Raw genomic sequence first — 25,070 nt, 5'->3', positions numbered from 1 at the left:
TTTCAAGGTCTCTGTGGTATATTCCATCTCTAGTAACATCCTGGTTAGTTTAAAGAGCGAACTGGGATACAGTCATTACTATATCTGAAAATATAGATGAGCATGTGGAGATGGTCCATAAAATGCTATTTTCACAAGTAAGAGATTGGTTTTCTTAATTTCCCTAAGCTCCAACTTTTATGTGTATCACATTCATAATAGGTTAGGGTTTTTTAACAGATTTCACTTAAGCCAGATGCAGACTGACCAATGAACTATATAAAATCCCCTATCCAAGCTAAGTTTCTGTATATCTCACCTACTGATAAAAGTATATGGATAATAACTAGCTGTTTTTCCCTTTTCTTCTTCCTCTCCATTGTACCGCAGAGTTCCTGTCTTGAATAGGGTTTTAGACTGAATTTTCACTTACACTTCCTTCTGGTTCTAATATTTGTATGAAACCTCTCTCTAACCAGTCTCACAAATTAGTTACTAAGATGTGCTAACTGACTACTTTCTGGATTGATACTGATTGTACCCAGATGGTTTCCACGTTGTCAGTCCAAATGCTAAGATGTTTTTCAGCTAGAATGTCAGTGGAAATCATAGTCTCAGTGCATATTAGTTTCTTCACTGTGTGGATTCAATTAAAATAATTTCATCAGGTTGTTTTTGGACATAGTTTCTCTTAAGCCCAAGGGTATCCCCCCAGCAGGCTGTGTTGTTTATCCGCAGGACACTCCTGCGTTGCAATACTGAAGTTATGTTGCTGACCAAAAGCCAGTTCCAAGTAGCCATAGGTATGATTAACATAATAGTATTAGTATATGTCTTTAGAGAGCATAGATATTATGCTGAATATGGTATCCCATATGAATACCTTTGAGTAAAGATCAGGACATTTTTTCTAGCTGACTGTGGTGGCTAAGTGGTAATACCATGCGTGCTGGGGTTTGCTGGTATTTTTCAGCCTTTTTTTTTTTTTTTTTTGAGTGTGTGTCTAATATGATCTTGCTATGGGGTTGTTTAGGTTTTCTGTTTGCATATCTCTAACCATTGATGTAATTCCTAGCCTTAATGTTTTTGTTTCTATATAGAATTAATTACCTTTTTGCTGGAGGCTTCTACCCAGTTGGTTTCCATGTCATCAATATAATACTGCATTGTACTATCTCAGTGTTGATGGTTGATGTGTTCTCGATATTATTGGGTGGACTGCAATTCAGTAATAAAGGAAGAAGGCTAAACCTGGCTCCAAAGACATCTCTTCTAGCTGCTTTGCTGTTTGCTGTACATCCAGTGCACACCGAATGTGTAAGTACTGAATAATTAGCTCCAATGATTTATATCTTAGAAGTTCTTGACCATCTTGACTAATTAATTCTGACATAGCCTTATACTCTACACATTGCTTTTATATATTCTTAACGCTTCTTTTGGCACAAGTCTTATAAGAACAATCAAATATTATGGTTAGTACGTCCAAAAGCTTGTAATTCCACAGGGCTGGACCTTATTAAGGAAGATAAATTAAATCATGTAAGTACAATAACTAAAGAAGGATAGCCCTAAACTACAGAGTTTCCCTAATTACTGGATTAAGAATTCATTACTGGAAACATTAGCTCATGAGCAGCCAAGGAGAATGGAAGATAAACTGAATGCAAACACATAAACACTTTTCATTTCCATTTGCTTTGATAAAAAACCAAGGAGATAGAAAATTGGAGTAGGGGCATTATATGAACTCTGTGACTGTATTAGAATACTGCATCCAATTTTGAGTCCATGCTGCAAGGAGGACACTGGAAAAAATGGAGAGGGCTCAGAAGAGCCATGAAAATGATTAAAGGACTTGAAATCATTCCGTGTCATGAGAGATTGAACTCCATGGTTTTATATTTTTAATATGAACGAGAAGATTAAAGGATTTTTTTTTAATCACAGTCTGTAATTATGTACATGGGAAACACAAATCTGATAGTAGTGGGCCCTTTAATAATGCAGACAAAAGCATAACAGTGGCTGGAAGTTGAAGCTGTAAAGATGCAGAATAGAAACATGGCACATGCATAGCAACCAATTAAAATAGCTGACCAAAGATCAAAGTCCTTGTGTGGAAATTCTAGTGAAGAGGAGATGGTTTTCTTAAAAAGCTTTTTTGCACTCATAGCTAAGAAAATCTTATGGCCTTATGCCAGTGGGCTTGCTGGATGTGGTCCCCGATTGCTTGATCTTGTAATAATGAATAAATGAAATATAAAATAATCACAGTGCAGGAATCATTTTTTTTAGAGTTTGGAAGGACTGAGCTACTGGAAAAGTACTAACTTTAACTTTGATCTTTGTGCTAGTAATGAACACTGAATCCTCAGTGCACCTTATTCTATATATGTGGCACTGATTTTTTTCATTTATTCACAATATGCCATGGTTTTAGCTTTTTTCATTTGCTTTGCACATGATTGATGGGGAAGAGGTTACAGAAAGCTATGCCTCTCAGCTGACTGGCAACCCTGCATATATTGGAAACCTAGAGATGGTGCAAAGTTATGTATTAGTAATTTGGCACCTTTTTTGGCAGTGGCTAAAACATCCTGCCAATCATTCTCTGGTGTTTGCTCGCCTGCAGAATAACTTCTTTGTGAGAGCACATTATGCTAGTGTCAGAAGGGCCCCTTGCATTTGTTCTCCAAAACCAGTTCTAGATGTCTAAGTGAAGTAAAACAAGTCTTCAGTTCCCTTGATGTTCTGACATGTAAAGAGAAAACTCACTTGAGTCTTAACTTTGTAATAGACCTACTATTGACTCCTTTATCAATATCCATAATTTTATTCTTCATTCCATTTGACTCTAAAAATATATTTAAATCAGCAGGCAAATGTTAATAAGACCTTGGTCATGTCAAATAAATTACAAGTGATGCAGTCTGCTTGCATATGTGAGGTTTGAAGACTTGTGTATGCTTTGGACAAACATTGAAAGAAGAGGAAAAAAGTGGCATGCTTACATACCGTGTCTCTTCTAAGATCCAGGAGTGAACAAAGGCCTCTAATCATTTACACAGTGAATAATAAATCTTGCTGCACTGAAGCAGTCATGATAGTGCTATGGTTCTAGCATGAGTATGTGTCAGGCAGCATCTCCTCAAAAAGCATTCCTCATGATTTTAAAGCTCTGAGTTTTAAGTATCATGACATCCTAGTTTTGAAATGAGATGACATATTTTGACATAAAATTGTGAAGAATCTGTTTGCTGCTTTGGATTTTGATATATACAGCACAAAACAAACTGTCATGTAAAACAGATCTTGAAAAGAGTAATGCTTTCAGTACCTATGTAAGAAAAACATCTGTCATTATTTTTCTGCCTACAAGTAAACACTCTTGTGGTGTAGTTCTCTCCTAAAAAATGCTTATTCTTTGTAACGCTTGAGTGATGAAATACTAAATGAAACAAGGACATAAGAATATACCTGATACTATTTTAAAACTGTATTTTTTTGTTTACCTTGTTACAAGAGACTATAGGCCTGATCCTGCATTTGAGGTAACATTGTACCGTTGGAGTCATCTGAGGCCCTATGTGCATTATTAGCCCCTTAATCTCTTTGTTGTAACAAGTTGGCATTTATTTTCAAAATTGTGTCAGTTCACCTTTACTTTTATCTCATTAGCTGAGAGCAGCTCCTGAAACATGACGACACTTCATTATTTTCACCTTTCAAAGCACTCCACAGCTATTGAGTTAATTCTCGCAATTCCTCTGTGAGATAGGAAAAGAAGCAGGGAAGTTAGATGCCTGGCTTTGGATAAATCATGAAGTTTTTCTGAACTGAATTTAAAGTCCAACAGTTTCTCCTTCTATGGTGCCAAGCGAAGCTGAGGGTAAAGTGGGAGAGAGTCTCTTCAGTGGATTCCGTCCTACTCTCATGCCTCTACACTTCTTTCTCTCTCTGATGTTAGAAATAGTTGTTCCATCACATCAGACTGACACAAAAAAATGCCCTTTTCCTAAGAGAGGGTTAGCAGGTGCCTTTAAACAAAATGAAAATACAGTTTATCTTTTTACTTTCCTCTTTGTTCCACTCACAAAATGGGACAAGTGGTGTACTATACAAGAACCAAAGTTTCTGCTTTTGTCCCTGAAACATCACCTCAAAAAGTGGATTAAAAAAAGCCCTGTAGCTGTCCTGGCCTGCTTCAGAAAGGCCTCTGTGTACATCTTCTCCTGGAAACATGGAACCCAGCACTCCAGGAAGTAGAGCTAGACTGAAAAGTAAGGGGTGTTTCCATGATCCTTGCTCTAGGTGTATGTTCTAGTGAGGTCCCAACATCAGGGCCTATATGGTCCCCTGCCAACCCTCTGTGTCATGATTTCCACAAAAAATTCATGGTGTATTCTGACACTTGTGTAATTGAGGAATGAAGATCCAAAAATATGTCATGCTGTGTCTCAGCAAGTTATTGTAAATACAGTTCAAGGGCTTGAACCAAAGCTTGTTGATGGCCCTGAGAATGCTCTTGATTTAAATAGGTTGGCACAGATCCGTAGTACAGAGGTCCCAGAATGTGCTGCTTGTTTTCTTTTGTGTTAGTACAGCTTCTGTTACAAGATGCATATGGAGGTAGCTCTAATGCAATCAATTAATATAACACAAAAAACTGCCAGAAGGGGGACTTTTTTTTTTCCTGATTCTGCAGGCTGGAAGCTATTTGTCCATTCTGAGTGTTCAGATTGCAATTTGAAGGCTGGCTTGTCTTCTGAAAGTGGACAGTCTTGATTTGCATTTCAGCAGAGCTGCCAATTTTGTTGGGGTTCAGGATGTTTGCTAAGAGATCTACTGAAAGGCAACCTGATCCAAAAAACAGATTGAATCGGGGAGAATCTACATTTTATTCAGTGAGGTCCTTCTTCGTTTCTTAAAACAGCAGTTTTTCATAAATTAAAGTCAAATCATTTACCTAGTTGATACTAAGCAATACCCAATCAAAATTAGGAGGCGGCTTAGAAAACTGGGTATCACTAATCCAGTAAACCAGGTTAAAGAAGTGATACAGCAATATTCTTTTATACATTTCACTTTGTATATGTATGTGTACCTTTATCTCAGGTTTTCTAAGAATAAAATCTGGTAATCTGAAACTTTTTTCTTTCTTTTTTTCTGTTTTTGTTTTTTTAAGGTTGCTGGGATTGTTGGCAGAGCAGACCTACTGTGTGCCCTGTTCTTTTTGTTGTCATTCCTTGGCTACTGTAAAGCATTTAGAGAAAGTAAGCATTCTGTTTCCCCCTTTAATTTTATATCATGTATATTTTCTGCATTCATACATTTCAGTGAAGTATAGCAAAACTAAAAATGTCAGCTTGACGTGGTTTGGATTTATTAATGTTTACACCCTCACAAAATATTAAAAAAAAAAAAAAAAAACCAACCTGCTTTAGCAGGTATTTATTGTTAGGAGAGCTGGAAGAGTTGCTGTCCCTAATTCCCGTTAAACACTAAGACTTTATTTTAAGAAAAGTCTGTTTTATAATAGGCTTATCTGTTAAATGTTTTATTGTTTAGAAGCATAAAGAAATATTTTAATAAGTATTTTAGAAAGAAATCAAACCTATAAATGTATATTCTTAAATATTTTAGTACACTTTATGCCATTATGTTGGGATGGCTTAAAGGGGAATGAATTTTAGGAACCTTACTTGTATTTTTAATGAATTGTAAAGAATTATTCATTGAGTAAGTCCTCTAAATTCCTGCAATATGCAAGTGCTGGCATATACATGCTGAATATAGTGTTACTCATAGAGTTTTTGTAAGACAGCTGTATTTAACATGAACAATTCCTTCATAGATGTTTTCTCAAGTGAGCTTTTAGCTCTGTTGTATTATTTGATCTGAATGCAGGTTGGCAATTCAAATACAGTTGTGGAGAAATTTTCTTGGGGCTCTGTTAAATAAACACACAAGAATACATGAATTCATGATTATGAAAAACTATACAGGACATGCAGTCTGGTATCTGAATGTGCCCCACCACAGGAAATACGGGAATCATTTGGTGAACCCATGAGGAGCTGTGTTGCGAAGAGCTTGTTTAGTACCAGTTCAATAGGCATGGCCTGTAATGTTTAACGAGAGTTGGCAGTGTATTACAGAGGTACCTGAGCTGGCTTTAGGTGATCTAGCTTAACAACATAGTCATGGCATCATAGAGCTTAGTGTAGGCTGAGGGGGGTAAGTTAGTCCACAGTGAGCTCTAAGATGCTGTGAATAGCTCCTGCTAATTGAGTTGAGATTGTTTAGAACTATTTTGCATATTTCTACAGCTGATATCATAAATTTAACTTAATCTTCACCACTTCAAATGATACTTATGGTGATTCCTGTTCACTTCTGATATTTTTTCTCCCCTTTGGGTAGGTTTCATTTCTTTCAACTGAACTAATAATTTCTTGATGAAAATTGGCCTTGGGATCTTGCTTGCTCATTTATTCTTTTCTCACCTATTTTACTGGGTATGATTGTGCTTTGATGTTTCTTCTGTTAGTGCCAGAGGAAACTAGACAAATCAAAATACGGGCTATGTGCTTTCCAGTTTGTTGGCACAGGTAGACCTATATGGCAGGGGTAATAATCTTTGCTTGAAGAACTCAAGAGCCAAATTCTTAGGATGACCATTGGAGACTTTCATATAGGACTCCGTAATTATTTTGTTATGGAGGACATCTCAGGAATGATTAAGAATGTGATGTGTACTCTGGTTAGGGATATTCTGAGTGCCTGTACAACTTGTGAAGGCCAGTTTGATAGCTTTTAGAAGTCAGTGTCATTTTAATAGTATTCTTGTCATTCATACAGAAGAAGGAAAATGTTGTGAAGACAAGATACTAAGCAGCACTTAGTATTTTTTATTGGACATTACATTATAATAGGGTCAGAGCTGTGTCTCTTAAGCAGATTTGCCAAGGAAAACTACAGTCTGCCAGCATAGTTGTGCCTTTTGTCTTTCAGATCAGTTTTCAATGTTTACTGTCACTTTCACTGCCTGCTTTTCCCTCAGCGACTTCTTAAAGAAATTTAGACTTTCTATGTACTCAAGAATTTGTATCCAAGTTACTTACTTGAGCCTCTCCCAGCAGTTTCTTCATTTTGGGTAACTTGGTGACAATTTCAGGTTCTTGCAGATTCTGTCTGGCATGTCCTAAACGAGAGAATGAAAAGTTATTTCCAGTGCTGTGGAGAGCACTAACAAGTTCTTTAGCGGATCTTGCATGGAGCCTGAAGAGAGGAGCCCAAGGTTCAGAGTATTTCTTCCCTCTGAACCTTACATGATTTGCTGCAGGCTGATGAGCAATGTGCGAAAAACCACACATTTCAGAGTCAAGGTTTTGGGTCATAGTGGTTCTGGTCTGAAAACTGATGGCCTGGGTGAGATTCATTGCTCATCCTGGATGTGCCTTGCTGTGAAAATCTTTCATTTTTAAATAGAAAGGTGGGTAAGACAGAATAGAATAGAATAATTTCAGTTGCAAGGGACCTACAACGATCATCTAGTCTAATTGCCTGGCCAATTCAGGGCTGACCAGAAGTTAAAGCATGTTATTAAGGGCATTCCAAATGCCTCTTAAACACTGTCAGGCTTGGGGCATCATCCACCTCTCTGGGAAGCCTGTTACCATGTTTGACCACCCTCTTGGTAAAGAAATGCTTCCTAATGTCCAGTCTAAACCTCCCTGGTGCAACTTTGAACCATTCCTATGCATCCTATCTCTGGATACCAGGGAGAAGAGATCAGTACCTCCCTCTCCACTTCCCCTCCTCAGGAAGCTATAGAGAGCAATGAGGTCGCCCCTCAGCCTCCTGTTCTCCAAACTAGACAAGCCTATGAGGTCCATAGCCGCTCCTCACAGGACATGCCTTCCAGCCCTTTCACCAGCTTTGTTGCCCTCCTCTGGATGCATTCAGGGATCTTAACATCTTTCTTAAATTGTGGGGCCCAGAACTGCACACAGTAGTCCAGGTGAGGCTGCACCAATGCTGAATACAGCGGGATAATCACCTCTCTTGAATGGCTGATTAAACCAAGTTTGATGCACCCCAGAATGGGGTTTGCCCTCTTGGCTGCCAGGGCACACTTCTGGCTCACATTGAGCCTGCTGCCGACCAGCACCCCCAGATTGCTTTCTGCAGGGCTGCTCTCCAGCCACTCCTCTCCCAATTTATACTTGTGCCTATACAATACTATAATGCCTAGGCATTACTCTGTCCTGGGTGCAGAATCTGGCATTTCGACTTGTTAAATTTAATCTTGTTAATCATAGCCCAATGCTCCAATCTATCTAGATCCCTCTGCAAGGCCTCCTGTCCTTCAAGAGAGTCAACAGCACCTCCCAGTTTGGTGTCATCAGCAAACTTGCTAATGGTGCATTCAACTCCTACATTCAGATTGTTGATAAATATATTGAACAGAACTGGCCCTAGAATTGAACCCTGAGAAACACCGCTCATGACTGGTTGCCAGCCAGATGTAGCCCCATTCACTACAACCCTTTGAGCTCTGCCCTTCAGCCAGTTCTTCACGCAGCGCACTGTGAACTCACTCATCCCACAGCTGGACAACTTGTCCAGAAGGATGCTGTGAGGGACAGTATCAAAACCCTTACTAAAACCCAGAAAAACTACATCCACCTCCTTCCCTTCATCCACTAGGCGGGTGACCTTATCATAGAAGGATACCAAATTAGTTAAACAGGACTTTGCGTTTGTGAACCCACGTTGACTGTGCCTGATGATTGCATTATTCTTTAAATGCCTTTCAATAGTACTCAGTATAATCTCCTCCATAATTTTTCAAGGAACTGGGGTTAGACTAACAGGTCTGTAGTTCCCTGGGTCTTCCCTCACTTTTGTAGATTGGAATAACATTGGCTAGCTTCCAGTTAGCAGGAACCTTCCCAAACTCCCAAGACCTTTGGTAGATGATTGAGAGGGGTCCTGCCATAACATCCACTAGCTCCTTCAGTACTCTGGGATGAATCCCAGATTGTCTCCACCACCAGTATCCCTACAAACTTAACCTCCAGCCTCATAAGCCAGCTGCATTTCACCTTGTGTCCATTATGTATGTGGTATTCTCAGGCTTTACTGGCTGAACCTTCAGGAGGTTTCCCTACTTTGTCACCATAAGCATCTAACTTGGGCATGCAACTTAAAGGCCTTTTCTCCCTGCTCCTTCTGTGTAGTCACTGGAAAGAGACAGACTCCTTTTGATGGCCAGTCTCGGGAATAGCTTATCTTAGGCACTTGCAGTCATCTTCTAGAGGTACCAAAATCTCTCAGTTGTGTAGAAGCTTAGGAAGACTAGGCTTGTAACTTGGGGTGCATTTCTATTGTCACTTCAATTGGACAGAAGTGCAGGCAGCTGCTAAAATTTAGCAACCTAACTTCCTTTTATCATAGATCATAGAGCGAATTAGGTTGGAAGGAAACTCTGGAGGTCATCTCTAGTCCAACAGCTTAAAGCAAAGTTAACTTCATGGATCAGATTGCTCGTGGCCTTAGCCAGGTGAGTTGCGAAAATCTTCAAGAATGGCGGGGGGCAACACATGACCAGTTTGCCTCAGCCTCTTTTCCTATGCTGTATTCTTCAGCCTCGTAACCATGTTAGTGGTTCTTTACTGGACTTTCAGGTTGTTGATGTGTTTCTTGTGTTGGATGCCACACTGAACACAGTATTCCTGATGTGGCCTCCAGCTGAGTAGAGAGGAACAACCACTTTCCTGACCTGCTTGGTATGCTGTAGCTAGTACAGCCCAGTGTGCGTTTAACCTTCTTCATTGCTGTAAAGGCACACTACTGACTCATCTTCAACTTGTGAACCAGGAACTCCAGATCCTTTTCTGCAGAGCTGCTGCCTAGACAGTCCCCAGCCTGGACTGTTGCATGGTGCTGTCTTTGATTTTCATGAGGCTTCTGTCAGCCCATTCCTCCAGCTTGTCATGGTCCCTTCAAATGGCAGTCCTGTTCTCCACTGTACCCATGTGTCCTCTAGCTGAACTCCACCAACCACCACAACCAGTTTTACTTTCTGCCCTTGCTATAACTTTTTTCCTTTGGGAGGGGAGGTTGGTCCAACCCATCAGGCAGCTGTTTGAACATTAGTGTCTGTATAGGAAAGGGTAGTGTCTGTCTTGGAAAGGGCAGCTACAAAGAGAATGGAGGCTCTCTCTTCACAAGGAGCCACATGGAGAAGACAAGGAGCAATGGGTACAATTTGCACTAGGAGACGTTTCACCTTGGTCTAAGAAAGAAATTTTTTACAGTGAGAACAATCAATCAATGGAACAATCTCTCCAGAGATGTGGCAGAGTCCCCATCACTGAAGGCTTTCAAGATGCAATTGGACAGGGTGCTAGGTAATCTCATCTAGGCTCCCCTTCCCACAAAAGGTTGGACCAGATGATCTTTGGAGGCACCTTCCAACCTGGGCTGTTCTGTGATTCTGTGTTTGTATGAAAGGCTTTAGGAAAAGGTAACCAAATATGGGGAAGTGGCAGTAGTAGAGTATGACTTCTCAGTGATTTTGTTGTATTAAAGTAAATATGAAGTTTTACCCTTGGATGCTTCCATTTTGGTGGTATGAATTTCCTTCTTTTGTGAACAGTTCTTCTAGCCATTCACAAATAATAGGATAAATAAGGAATAAAGACCTTTTTATCTGAGTTTAGCTGAGTTTGATTCTGCATAAATTGAGGGAGTCAAAGATAGCAAAAACTGTCTTAGTCCCAAATGTAAGCTGATCTCACTCTGAATATAGGTAAAGAACAAGCATTTTAAAAATATGCACATATAGTTTAAAGAACAGACTTAAACAATGTCTCCTAAGCAGCAAAGAAAAAATACCCTTTCTTCTCTCAGAATGTTTTCCTTCTGCTGGCAAATCCATAATATCCAGAAAGTCTGTGATACCGCCAGTGCACACTGATAGTTCTAGTCCGAGTTAAGAGTTGGTATTGCATCACTTTTTAGGTCAGACCAAGATGGTAATTTATCTTTGTGGAATAGTCTTTGTTAGTAAGAAAGAGGGGGAGAAAACACCCAAAAAACCCTCTGTGCATTCCATTGCATCAGGCTTGTGTTTCTAATCAAATATAGCTGCTTTATGATGAACCTACAGAAAAGTGGGATCTACCAGTTTGTTCGAACATCCTAGTTCCTTTTCTCCTGCTAGATTTTTATATATTAAAGGCAAGCGTGACCCTAAACCCTAGGTCAACTGCATGTGTCCTTGTTTCTGGATTTGGCTGTCACATGTATATAGCACTTAGGTCACCAGCTTTTTACAAGCATTAGGAGAAGAACTATCAAAGGTGGATTTTTTAAATGTTATTAATAGATGCATGGTAGTGTGACTCTTTTGGAGTACTTAAAAGAGGGTACAACTCTAAGGCCTTCAGGATTTGTGGACTGCATTTGTATTGTCTTTTGAATACAGTTACCAAAATATGTTTGATGCCAGTTTGCTTTTGCTGATGAACTTTGAGTGAGCATCAGAGTAAAACAAACATTGAAAAGCCCAAGTTGATGCTACTGATATGGTTGTGTCCTCAGTAACATACACTGTTTTGTCACCAGCAGCATCCCAATCCTACTATCAGACAGATAAGCCTTTCATAAAGAACCTGACTATTCTTGCAGCAAGGCAATGTGAGATTTGTGTACAGCTGAGTTCCAGAAATCTGTGTTTCACTAGCATAGACGTAGTTGTTGAACTGTCATTCTTTGTCTTCTCTAAAGGAGACAAAAGTCATAGAAGACAGAGTGGTTAGTGCTTGTTTTCACCTGATGTCTAAGTGAATGAATTTAAGAAATTTTTTTGCTTGGCAGTAAGGACTCGTAAAATGTCTGAGGAGGGTTTGGGGGTACTGTGGGGAAAGTATATATAATGCTGAAAACAATCGGATCAGAAAAATATCAGTGTCAGACTGGAAAACTTCCAAAGGAAAATAATGTTTTCTGTAAAGCTCAAAATATACTGCAGCTTGTTTGCCTGATGTGGTTTATTTGTGGTTTTGGTGGATTTTTGGGTAGACAGTTTCTTTTAGCCAGAATCTGTAGCATTAATTTTTTTTTTTTTAAAGTATAAGCATTTAACACACTATGTGGGCTATAATTATGTCTTACTGAAGTTCTACAATTCTGTTACTTTTTCCCAATATACAGTTTTTGATATTACCATCTTTGATAGGATAACATTTATATTTGCAAGGAACTAATCTGTTGTTCTCATTCTGTCCTGCTGTTTTAAAACACAACTGTGGGGACAAATCCACTGCATAGGCTTTGGAGACAGCAAGAGCTGACAACTGTTTAGGTATGTTCTGAAGGGAATTGTGGGTTATTAACTTTGTTGAATTTTAATGCAGCTTCTCTGGGAATTCATAAGGCGATTTAAAACTGCTGTAGTATTCATTTTGCCTTCCTTTGTCTTCAACTTTGACAGTGATCCAGTTGCATGTATTTGCCATCTGCATTGGCAATCTGAGTGATGTAAAATGATGAGTTTATGATTTGCTTCATGTGAATAATATTGGCCTGGATATTAAATAGGGGATCAACTGTTTGCTCATATGCTATGACTTCTGAAAATGACTTTGTTCTGGTTGTGTGTTTCTATTTTGTTCTGTTCTGTGTAGTTGCCCGTTAATCATCTACTAGTTCATTGCTAATTTAATAAAGCATGCGAAGTAGACTGTAGTGATGAGTTTTGTGAATATTGGAGGTTTGTATTATGGAGGTTTTCCTGTAGATTGGAAATGTTTAAGTCTCCTGTGTGAAAGAGATCACTGATAAGATATGGGGAATTTTTAAGCTATTTTGCAATTATTCAAGAGGTATTTATTATTATTAAACATGTGGGCCCTGATTTTTCAACTGTGTGCCCTACTGTTCATATTTGAACACATTGGGAGGGAACAGTTGTATGTGGAAAAACTAACGATTTTATTATTTTAGTGGGTAGAAGAGAAACAATAACCTTTTTTTGTAGAATGAGTGCTAACTTTTGCTTGTCCAAGATGGTGTAATTCAGGGATAGATGATCCCTTTACTGCAGCGTATATGTAATGAGTTTGAGATGCTTGGATATGTTTAGGAACGGCATTTGCTATTGTAATTTCATTATTAAGTGAAACACTGAGCTGAGCTGCAGTATTATGTACATTTGGAGACACACAAGGAGATCTCAGGCTTAAGTTAATTTTAACAGTGGATTCTTATGTGATCTTTTAAGACTAGGTAATTCTTCCCCCTTTGCTTAGCAATTCACAAGCAGGGAAATCTTAGAGCTTGATTAGATGAGTATTTGTAGTAGTTTAGTTTGAAGATACCATCCCCGAAGGCAAGGCACATCAATGGAATATATGAGCGTTTGTGATCTATTTCAGTTAAAAATTAAAACTACCTGCAGGAGCTCAACATAACTGACTTTGCTTTGCCTTTCAAAGGAGTAGGTGCTTTCACAAAATCCATTACTGCGTTTCATCTGAAGATGGTGACTTCTTAAACTGTTCCAAGCTGCCACCTGGCTGAGCCCTAAGTTGCTCAATTAGCTTTGAAGAAGGAGATGCTGAATGCCTAAATGTCTGAATTGGTAATAATTGTTTGGGATATTGTTAGTTTGAATTTAAAGTAAGACTAAGCTTGGTACTCTAAATGTAGTATTTTCTTCATATCCTTAACTTCTAAGGAATTTGCTTTCATTGATTTGTGGATTTAGGACACTGCAAAATAAGGTCTCTTGAAATAGGATTAGCTTTTAGGAAGACAGAGTTGAGGTGTATCATCAATGTGCTGCTCATAAATTCAGGATCAGTCAATTCCACGCTGTAAAACACTTTGTGTATGCATCTTTGCTCTAGGAATGCTTATACTTAAGTCTAGCAGTCTAAATGGAGGAGCCCTCATGGCTTGTTTATGGTTTATATTGGTATTTCATTGAATCCCCTCAACTTTCAGACTTAACGTACTCCTAAAAAGGGACCATCTGAGCAACCCTTTTTGGTTTTGTGTAGAAACACTATATTTTTCTAGCTTAAAAAAAAAAAAAAAGCAGCAAGTACTCTGTTTCTTTGGCATGCTTACAATTTTGCCCATCTGTTAGAGTGGCACGATGCCCACTCACAATATGGTGTACCAGTTTCAACCAGGCACAGGTGCCAATGAAAGATTGGTTTCGTTTTCTGACACAAGATTTTTCTGGTGGGAAGCAGTGCCGTATTAGGGGAATGTGCTTTGTTAGACTGATTACTTCTGTTGGCATGTGTGTATCTCATAATAATAATTAGCACTTACGCAGTGCTTTACATTTTCAAATCACTGTTAAAAAAAAAAAAAAAGATTGACGGCATTGCTGAATGACGGTCTTTTGTATCTATTTTTCCAGCCTCGTTTACTGAGATTTCTGCAGTTGGGGCGGGGGGAGGGGGCAGGCGGGTGGGAGGGTGTTGTGCGTATTGACCCAGGAACAAGCACAAGATAAAATGTTTCTTAATTGAAATTCTTTCTCTTTCAAGTTGAGTCACTGATGAATTTTCATAATATTACAATTCTATATATGACTATTGACGTTTTGAGGCTGCAAAAGAAAACAAAGGCACAGAGATTATGGTTTTCGGGAGATCATCTTGATCACAGAATTACAGACTGGTTCAGGTTGGAAGGGACCTCTGGAGGTCACCTGAGCTGACCTGCTCAAGCAGGGTCACCTAGACCCAGTTGTCCAGGACTCTGTCCAGATGACTTTTGACTGTCTCCAAGGATGGAGGCTTCACAACCTCTCTGGGCAACCTGTGCCAGTGCTCAGTCACCCTCTCAGTAAAAAAAGTGTTTCCTGATGTTCAGACAGCACCTCCTGTGTTTCAGTTTGTGCCCATTTTCTCTGGTCCTGTCACTGGGCACCACTGAAAAGAGCCTGGCTCTGTCTACTTTGCGCTCTCCCTTCAGGTATTTATGTACATTGATGAGATCCCCCTGAGCCTTCTCTTCTCCAGGATGAACAGTCCCAGCTCTCTCAGCCTTTCCTCATAGGAGACATGCTCCAGTCCCTTCATCACCTTACTGGCGCTTCGTTGGACTCACTCCAGTATGTCCATGGCTCTCGTGTCCTGGGGAGCCCTGAACTGGACACAGTACTCCAGGTGTGGCCGCCTCAGTGCAGAGTAGAGGAGAAGAATCCTCTCCCTTGGCCCACTGCCAATATTTTGTCTAATGCAGCCCAGGATACCATTAGTCCTCTTTCCTACAAGGGCACATTGCTGGCTCATGTTCAACTTGGTGTCCACCAGGACCCTCAGGTGCTTTTCTGCCAAGCTGCTTTCCAGCTCGGTGGCCCTCAGCATGTACTGTGCCTGGGCTTGTTCCTCTCCAGGTGCAGGATTTTGCAGTTCTCCTTGTTGAACTTGATGAGGTTCCTACCAGCCCATTTCTCTAGCCTGTCGAGATCCCTCTGGATGGCATCATGACCCTCTGGCATATCAGCCACTCCCAGTTTTGTGTCGTCTGCAAACTTGCTGAGGGTGCGCTCTGCCCCATCATCCAGGTCATTAATGAAGATGTTGAACAGGATTGGACCCAGTATTGACCCCTGGGGTACACTGGTAGTTACTGGCCTCCAATTAGACTTTGTGCCACTGATCACCACCCTCTGGGCCTGGCCATTCATCCAGTTTTCAATCCACCTCACTGTCTGCACATCCAGCCTGTACATCAACAGCTCTTCTATGAGGATCTTATGGGAGACTGTGTCAAAGGCCTTACTAAAGTCCAGACCTTTGACACTGTCTCCCGTAAGATCCTCATTATGGGGGTCTCATTATTTCTCTTTTGCTGGGTGCTTTTACCATCTTTGAGAGTCCATACTTAAGCTTGGCTACACTTGACATGCTGAGATATTCCTGGCATCTGAGACCTGGGATGTTCACAAGAAGACAAACCTGTTTCTGCACAGCTTTGAATGTGTGCCTATTGAATGGCTTTCGATTATCAGGTTTTTTCGCTAGACCATTTCTCCAGTTTGTCAATGGAATTCTGACTTCTCCTTAGTATGGTTCCTGGCCATTGCAGCCTGGCAGCACCTCTGGACTTAATCAGCATATTTCTTATTCCATCATCCAAATTTTTAAAATTATCTATTAGAGCCAGACGAAGGAAAGACCCAATCCAGAATGTATCTTTACATTTTTCACAATGAGCTCTCTACTACTCTTAGTGTAGTTTTCTAGCTGTTATTTGTACCCATTTTATAATAACTTCATGCAGCCTATATTTTTTCTGGCGTATTTCACAGTATCTCCAGTGGTATTCTTGTGCGTTCGTGAAGTCAAGGTATAGGATGTTTACAGGTTTGCTTTCATCAGGAAGACTCTTTTTTTTTTTTTTCCTGTCCAAGTCAGAAATTATACTTAGTTTGATATAAATGGCTAAAATATGTCTTTTGCAAACAATTAGTTATATCCTTTTATGTTTTAGAGGGTCACTGAGAAAATATTTTGTCTAAGTGGGTTTTTTTCTGGGTAATTTTAACAAGTCAGCTTAGCTTTGTTTCTTTAGCTTATCCTTTCATATCTCTTCCTCTTTAAAAGTAGGCATGTAGGCATTGTTTTATTTTATTTCAAGCTTCTAGATTCTCATGTGTTTTTCATGATTTCTCAGAGGTAACAGTTGAGATTCCTCTGGGTCGTATAGGACCTGTTGGAGTAAATTTAACCAATCATAATTTAAAACAGATTAACTTCTCTATAAATTCTGTGTCTTGTAGTTCGCTATTTTTGCTTTTGTTCTTGATCCCTTTCTGCTCGTGTTGTGCTTGCCATCTGATTGCAGCTGACCTCTTTGTGAAAAAATGAAGCAAAAAGGCACAGAACACTTCTGTTTTCTTGGCATTGTCCATTTTCTTTCCCACTGAGTATTGGAATAACTCCTTCCTTGCTGCTGCTCTATGGAATTGTGGGTTTTGCTCTTTACATACATTACCTTTTCTCATTTTGTGATGTGACGTTTCTGAGTTTGTTTCTGTATGAGTGTGCTGCTGTTACACTTGTCCTTGATAATTTGACCTAGTTCCCTTTTTCCTATTACTCTTATGTTTTGAATCATCAAAGCATTTGTGAATCGCCAGCTGGTCTCTTACTATATATACTTCCCACTATCTTCCGTGTTAAGATAGTTTGTATTTGTGTACTGAATACTGCTTCTCTGAGAAGTGCTTAGTTGTCCTGACTTCCTTCCGCCAGAATTTGATTCTGGGAAGAACAGATCTCTCAGTAGAAGAAAGTATACTTCAGTAAACTCAGTGAAGTCCATTGGCTTTGTTCACTGTTCTCCCTCTTACACTTACTAAGAATGACTGATTGTCATTTTGTGAACACAGTCAATTACTTTGCCTTTCATCTTCGCATTCTCTCAGCTAGTTTATTTCTACATTAAAAAAACCCCAACCAAACCAAAACTGAATTTCAAGAACTGGCTGAACAGTCTGTTGTATTGCAGAGTCTGAAGAGTTGAGGATCTCCTTCAAGGGATGTATTTAGGACAGATTCCTTTTATTCTTAGCAATACTCTTAGAATGAATTTTGTAAGCCCCTTCCTCCATGAATTGCAACCCTCAGTTGTTCTTCTGTATAATTGATGTGAGCTGGAGTTTCCTCATTGCATTTTTTTTTTTTTTTTTTTAGTTGCAATGTTTCTTGAGTTTAGTCATCATGTATTTTGTATTTCCATGTTTTGTTTTGGTATTGTTGAGATGTGTATGACTTCTTTCCTTCAGAAGGCTTTCTTTTAACTTTATAACATCTGCACCTCTAATGTTAAGTCTTACCTCACCAGTGAGGACATTATTTGGAGTGGAAGGAGAAGGAACAAATGCCTGCTAGGTATTGCAATGATGAATCTCAAACATCTTAATATTCACTCTGAAGCTTTAAGTCTCAGGTAAAAAAGGAGTGCTTAGAAGCAACCTCAAAACCTGTTTTCCACATATTTTTATGGAAACTTCTGCTCTCTGCCACAAAAGAAGCAGTCTGCTTCAAAATGAGAGAGGAGGCCAATGTCAGCAGATCCTTTTCACACTTGTGGTTATGGTTTGTATCTGACCTGACAACATCTGAGCTAGTATACTAGTTTCCCTTTATAATCAGTGAAGAGAGCGAGCTACTTCTCTGAAAGGTGGACAACTGCATTTAATTAGGTAACTTAATCCCTAAAGGTGTCCCCTTCTCTCAACCAGTTAGAAAGGAAGCCTAGTATACTTGCTTAGGTGTAGGTGCCTACTTCTGGTGAAATTAATCTTAATTCTGCCATTTACCCTTTCCATAGACCATTATTGCAGTTCTGTGTAAGTACTGAGGGTCAAACCTGCATTAGCGGTAGGGAAGAACTGCTCTAGAGATCAAGGAAAGTAGGAAAGGGATTCAGTCAATGAATGTAGAGTTCAACTTTGTTTTTTCACGTGCCAAGTCAAAGATTGATTCTTGTGATGCCTGTAGAGCCCATGTTGCTTGAATCAAGAAACTGCCTCTGAATGAGCAGAGTGCTTCCTTCTGTTGCTTGCACCTGTGGAGTAGAGGTTGTGACAGATATGTTTTTATGTGAAGTACCCATGTACTGTGCGTGTGATAGTACCTTGGCTGAAGTAGGGCTTATTGTTATATTAATCTTAGAAATGCCTGCTTGTAGTACCCAAAATCAGCTACATGGTGCAGTCTTTAAAGACTCTTGTCTTTGAGTAGAAGCTGTAGTTACTCTTGATCTCTTAACCCCAGAGTTCCTCACCCTGCTGTAAAACTGCTTCCTGAGTGCAAGAACTAACTGCTTCTCTGCTCAGATGCTGAAATTTTTGAGCTCCATGGCATTCCATTGCAGTGCTAATGAAATGACATGAGGTACTTGCTAAATGCAGCAGCCCTGGAGAAGCAGCTCATTGTGCCTTTGTAGATTAGACTACAGTTAAAACAGTTTGTGTGTGTGACACTTCATGGGTAACCATTAGAAAGAATTTCTTGTTCTTATGGTAGCTTGGAAGAGAGTGGCCAGTAATGATAGAGCTCTAGCTAAGGATGATAAATGTGTCTAAATATTGGGAATTAACCTTTGGAGATGATGAATTGTGGGAACTACGTGAAGCTTCTACCATTCTAATTCATCTGGCTAAAACGTCTAGCAAATAGGGAGATTTCTAATGTCTCTGAGAATAGAAAATGACTGCAATAAAGGGATGAATGCCAGCATATTGCAGGAGGTGCCCTATGCTTTTTAAGTCTGTGTATCCAGATCTTGACTGATAGAAAACATTGCGAGATTAAGTGCTGTATATTTTTAAAATTCTAATTTTAATTTAGATTTCTAACTTTACCTTTAAATGTATAAACCTAATGTTATGGCATGCTTTATTTTGACAGATAAGGAAGGACATAATTTTTCTATATTCTGGGTGCTGGTGAGTGTTATCCTAGGTGCAATAGCCATGTTGTGCAAAGAACAAGGAATTACAATACTGGTAAGAATCCTCTTATTGACTGAATTTTGACCTCAGCATCTGTCAGGTGCAGTTGTAAAGCCTAGAAAGATGAATCTTCTCCACAGCTAATCGCATGCACACCTTTTTGTTCTGTTCAGAAAACTAGTTAATGTTCACAAAAAGCAGTATTCTAGTAGATCTGTCTTGATTGTATCCCTGCCAATCTGTTGGAATTCTTCATTTTTAGCTTTTGTAAGCAGGTTGCATATATCTGTTAATTTTTTGCAAAATTTAAAAGATTTACAGAGTTAGTTTCAATGCGTATCACGTTCGTTGGCCTTGTTTTTGAATGTAATTGTCGAGATAGCAGGCCTACAAACCTCTCGTTGAAGGCCTGTGAACAAAGATATAACTGGAGGAGAGCATTTTTAAAAGCTCCACCCTCTTGCTTTTGTGAACAGTGTAACTAGAAGTAGGGCCATCATTTACGCATTTCTAATACTGAATCTCTTCCTTCTGTCCCTTATTTAAGGATCTGTCTGTGCAAACAGATATAGTTACTGTTCATGTTCATTGTGCTCTTGCTTTTTATTACTTCAGTGAAGACATTCTGTTTTGGTCGACCAAATCAGTCACCTGAAATGCTGCATCTGTGATTTTTACCTTTTATATAGCCATAAATCTTTATAAATACATCTGATTTATAGCTTTAACTGACATAGATAAAGCAACAGAATCAGAAGAATTCTTTGCAGCAAGGACCCTCTTGTCCTTGGTAGAAAAAAAGGAAGAAGAAATTACAGAAAATTTCTTGCTTTAGGACATTATTTTTGGATAGATGTTTGTAGAGTGATGTATTTTTCAAAGGTGTCTGTAAGGAAAACATAAGGAATTCTGTTAAAACATGGTGTGATTATTTTCTTTAGTGGTATGAAGTAATTATTTGAGCTAGCAGACACAGAATTAGGTCTTTAGGCCATTGAGGTAATTTCCAAAGTTATTAGGATATAGACTAAATACTCAAGGATTGTCATGGTTGGTGATTGCTGAAACATTGAAGGGAAAATGTTAAAGTTGGATTTTGCTGGTCACCTCAACAAAATTACCCCTAGATACATTTTGGTTGCTTGCTTGGGGGTAGTACGTGCAAGTGTAGTCCTGCAAAGCACTGAATACGCTCTAGTTGTATGTGTAGTGGCTGATGTCATGTAGAACTTCGCTTTTTTTTTTCCCCAGCAACTTCCACTGTGTATATTGGTGTAATTGCAACAAAAGCAAGCCTGATACCTCTATAAAATCTTTCTGAGCCTTTGTTTGTTGTGACAATTTATGTACCCTTTAAAAATAGTATTTCTGAAACCTGACAGTCAAAAGATACCATGCTGCACAGCAAAAAATAAGTAGAAGGCTTAAAGAAACTCCAGCTTACTGACAGAAGCCTTACCTTTTGACCACAGCATTTACGCTGCAGAACATTTTGGAAAGAAGACAGAGAGCAGAATACTGTTGTGACCATGCATATGGGGTCTAGCTTGCTGGTACATGGTATTCCCCAAAGGGTTATTCCATGTAGCAGGAGAATCCCCATTACAGTAACATGATATTCTACTCTTCTGAGGTCAGGTTCTCAATTTACCATTCTGCCATCATTACTACCAACGTATCTTTCTACTTGTTTGGAATCACAATTAAGATGTACAATAACTCATGGTAGAAGTGGAATTTAAGATCTATTTTTAAAAAAATATTTGTGGTTAACTGTGCTCTATCTTATGCTCTTATTTTTCTCTTGGTTGCTTAGGGTTTGAATGCAGTGTTTGATGCACTGGTGATTAACAAGCTAAATGTTTTGGAGCTTATTCAAAAGTTACTACATAAGGACAGGTCACTGGAGGTGAGTCCTCAGAAGTTTTGTTCATTCTGGCCATTCAGACAGTCATGTACTAAAAGACAAAGATACAACTTCTGACAGTTTTGTTGTTGTTGAGAATTAAAAAAAAATAGAGGTATTTTCAGTCAGCCTAGTAAGGCAATATGCTATGACATCTTTGCAGCAACATGAGTAGTAATGGGATAGCATTAGAATTGCATTGGATTCCATTCTACGCTTCTTTCAACAGTATGTTAAAAATATGGTGCGGAATTGCTGACTGCTTGATGCAACAAGTTCTCCAGTCAGTAGCTATACACCTGAAATGGTTGTTTAACACAGTTTGGTCAAAGTAAAGAGAGAGATATTTATTCAGATTCTCAAATGAGATAGACATTTGAAAAAGTACATTAAAAAAAATATTATGTCTACTTTGCCAATGCCACTAAAGTATTACACTGTTTTTTTCAGAATACAAATTACCAAACAGCAGACAGTTCCTAGTAGCTTGGGAGTTTAAAAGAAAAAATACGTAAGCATCGATAGTCGCTAAGGATCAAATTTCTGACTTTTGTTGATATCGCTTTATCTAGTGTTGGTTCAAGTGGAATCTGGCACCTAGTATTTGCACTGACAAGCAAATCACAGAAACAATCAGCCTCAGGTGGATGATTGATAGCAGCCAAATAGACCAACAGCCTACTAGAACATCACTACTGTTCAACAGCTAAATCATTTGCCTTTCCTATCCAAGGTTCAGCAAGGCAAAGAATATTCATTGTACTTTGCATCGATCAGTGGTTTCACTGCAGAGAAGTCTTGCTCATGTTTCTGAGTAGCACAAGTCCTGTGGGGCTTTTAAATTCCTTTGCAAAGAGTGAAGTGAGGAGCTTCAGGGGAAAATCAGTGAAAGTGGAATCTCTAGAACTGAAACAGTAGATTTGACCAAGAACAGCTAAGTGAAGGGTGCAGGAGTATTTCAGGCAGCAAATAGAAATGCTGGAGAATTTTGGTGTGTAACAAGAGTAATGTCAGCTAGCATATGACAAGAAAAGAGTCTAGAGCTGTAGGGGACTAAAGCAGAGCCAGTTCAGAATTAAAGTGATGGAAATAAAAGGTAATAAGGAGGACCCTGGGAATAAGTGGCCAGTCAGCCTCACTTCAGTGCCTGGTAAGATCATGGAACAGGTCTTCCTGGAAGTTATGTCAAAATATATGAAAGACAGGGAGGTGATTAGAGACAGCCAACATGGCTTCACCAAGGGCAAATCGTGCCTGACTAATCTAGTTGCCTTCTATGATGGAGTGACTGCATCAGTGTACAAGAGAAGAGCTGCTGATGTCATCTACCTGGACTTCTGTAAGGCCTTTGATATGGTCCCCCCCAACATTCTTGCCGCTAAAATGGAGAGATATGGGTTTGACTGATGGACTGTTAGATGGATAAGGAATTGGCTGGATGTCCATATCCAAAGAATTACAGTCAATGGCGCAATGTCCAAGTGGAAACTGTAATGAGTGGTGTCCTTAAGGGTCCATACTCGGACCAATACTATGTAATATCTTCATCAATGACATAGTGGAATTGAGTGCACCCTCAGCAAGTTTGGCAGATTACACCAAGGTGAGTGGTGCAGTTGAGGGAAGGGATGCCATCCAGAGGGACGTTAGCAAGCTTGAGAAGTGGGCCCATGTGAACCTCATGAAGTTCAACAAGGCCAAGTGCAAGGTCCTGCACATGGGTCGGGGCAATCCCCAATATCAGTACAGACTGGGGGATGAATGGATTGAGAGCAGCCCTGAGGAAGAAGGACTTGGGGCTACTGGTGGATGAAAATTTGATATGAGCCTGCAATATGTGCTTGCAGCCCAGAAAGCCAACCATATCCTGGGCTGCATAAAAAGAAGTGTGGCTGGCAGGTTGAGGGAGGTGATTCTGCCCCTCTACTCTGCTCTTGTGAGACCCCACCTGGAGTACTGCATCCACCTCTGGGGTGGAAGGAAGACATGGACCTGTTAGAGCAGGTCCAGAGGAGAGTGACAAAATGGTCAGAGGGCTGGAGCACCTCTCCTATGAAGAAAAGCTGAGAGAGTTGGGGTTGTTCAGCCTGGAGAAGAGAAGGCTCTGGGGAGACCTTATTGTGGCCTGTCAATATATAGAAGGGGCTTATAAGAAAGATGGAGAGAGACTTTTTACCAGGGCCTGTAGTGACAGGACAAGGGGCAATGGTTTTAAACTGAAAGAGGGTAGGTTTAGATAGAATAGAATAGAATATTTTCAGTTGGAAGGGACCTACAACGATCATCTAGTCCAACTGCCTGACCACTTCAGGGCTGACTAAAAGTTAAAGCATGTTACTGAGGGCATTGTCCAAATGCCTCTTAAACACTGCCAGGCTTGGGGCATCGACCACCTCTCTGGGAAGCCTGTTCCAGTGTTTGACCAGCAATAAATTCTTTACAATGAGGGTGGTGAGACACTGGAACAGGTTGCCCAGAGAAGTTGTGGATGCCCCATTATTGGAAGTGTTCAAGGCCAGGTTGGACGGGGCTTTGAGCAACCTAATCTAGTGAAAGATGTACCTGTCCATGGCAGGGGGGGTTGGACTAGATGATGTTTAAAGGTCCCTTCCAACCCAAACCATTCTATAATTCTGTGAAATGTGTCAGAGTCAAACCTTTTTGGAGGATTACTCTTTAAGCATGAAGAGCTCAAAGTGTTATGCTTCCGTTTTGTGACTTTTAAACAGTTCTGTCTGGGTGAAGAAAACATCAAATGTGCCTTCTTTTAATAGAATTAATTAATTTTAGCTCCTGCCACCTATAAAAATCTGTTCTGCTCTTTTCATGGAAGTGTATCTAAGATTTTTTTGTTTTGTTTTGTTGAAAGGCAGATCTTAAGTTCTCTTACTTGCAGATTTTTTTTCTTCTCGATTGAGACAGGTTTCAGTTTCATGCCAGATTTCAGTTAACTCTAAATCAAAGACAATATGATAACACTTTTAAAACTCTGCCTACTAAGAGATTTTGTGGCTATTTGTGAAATCTGGCCTTTAAGAAGCTGCATGTACTGTTAAATGAAATGAAGCCTGAGATAAGAGGTTTTGTGTAGTTAATCTATCATAACGCAGTTTTAAATTGTCACTATATGGTTTTCCTTCATAGCACAGTTCTCTTCCAAAAACAGTTTTTAGGAATGGTTTTCTTATAATCCTCATTGTAGTGACTTTGGTTACTGAGATGTGTAAGTTGGAAGTAACCATTTGACCACGAAGGCTAACTTATGTAAATCAACATTACAAACTATTTTATCCTTAGGCATTCAGCTAAATATTTTACGATGACTCCGTTGTCAACTACAAATATTAAAAACCCATCTGAATATTGCTTTTTAAACTTAACTTTTTGATCATTTTAGAGAATAAATATCTTCATCCAGGGCACTGTTGGATGTCTGTCTTTGTGTAGTAAGCCTACTTGCTTTTTTTTTTCTTTTTTTTTGTCTTCAGAAATAACTAATATTGATCTCCTAAATAATTATGGTGGTGATTGCTAATCAGCACATCGCAATAATAGGTAATAATAATCAGTGTGCAAGCTCCCATGGAGGACATAGAACTGATCATGTGTAACTGTCAGGTAGGTTTTTAAAGGTAATAGAAGCATATCAGACTAAGGGAGGAAGGTAGGAACAAAGGAAAG

At 39.4% G+C, this 25,070-nt stretch overlaps 1 protein-coding gene across 6 annotated transcripts in view; it reads left to right on the top strand.

The window, feature by feature from the left end:
- The window catches only part of TMTC4 (transmembrane O-mannosyltransferase targeting cadherins 4), a 60,670-nt gene that overhangs the window by 8,832 nt on the left and 26,768 nt on the right, over positions 1–25,070 (top strand). For all 6 annotated transcript variants that reach the window (XM_050915335.1, XM_050915339.1, XM_050915334.1 and 3 more), the window contains 4 exons: positions 1,080–1,296; positions 5,168–5,255; positions 19,440–19,537; positions 21,300–21,392. In XM_050915335.1, the coding sequence (XP_050771292.1) occupies positions 1,080–1,296; positions 5,168–5,255; positions 19,440–19,537; positions 21,300–21,392 (496 nt within the window). The remainder of the gene's footprint in view (positions 1–1,079; positions 1,297–5,167; positions 5,256–19,439; positions 19,538–21,299; positions 21,393–25,070) is intronic.

The sequence above is a fragment of the Gymnogyps californianus genome, chromosome 1 (assembly GCF_018139145.2).
Source record: "Gymnogyps californianus isolate 813 chromosome 1, ASM1813914v2, whole genome shotgun sequence".
NCBI lineage: Eukaryota > Metazoa > Chordata > Aves > Accipitriformes > Cathartidae > Gymnogyps > Gymnogyps californianus.
This window is presented reverse-complemented; position numbering and strand designations above follow the sequence as displayed.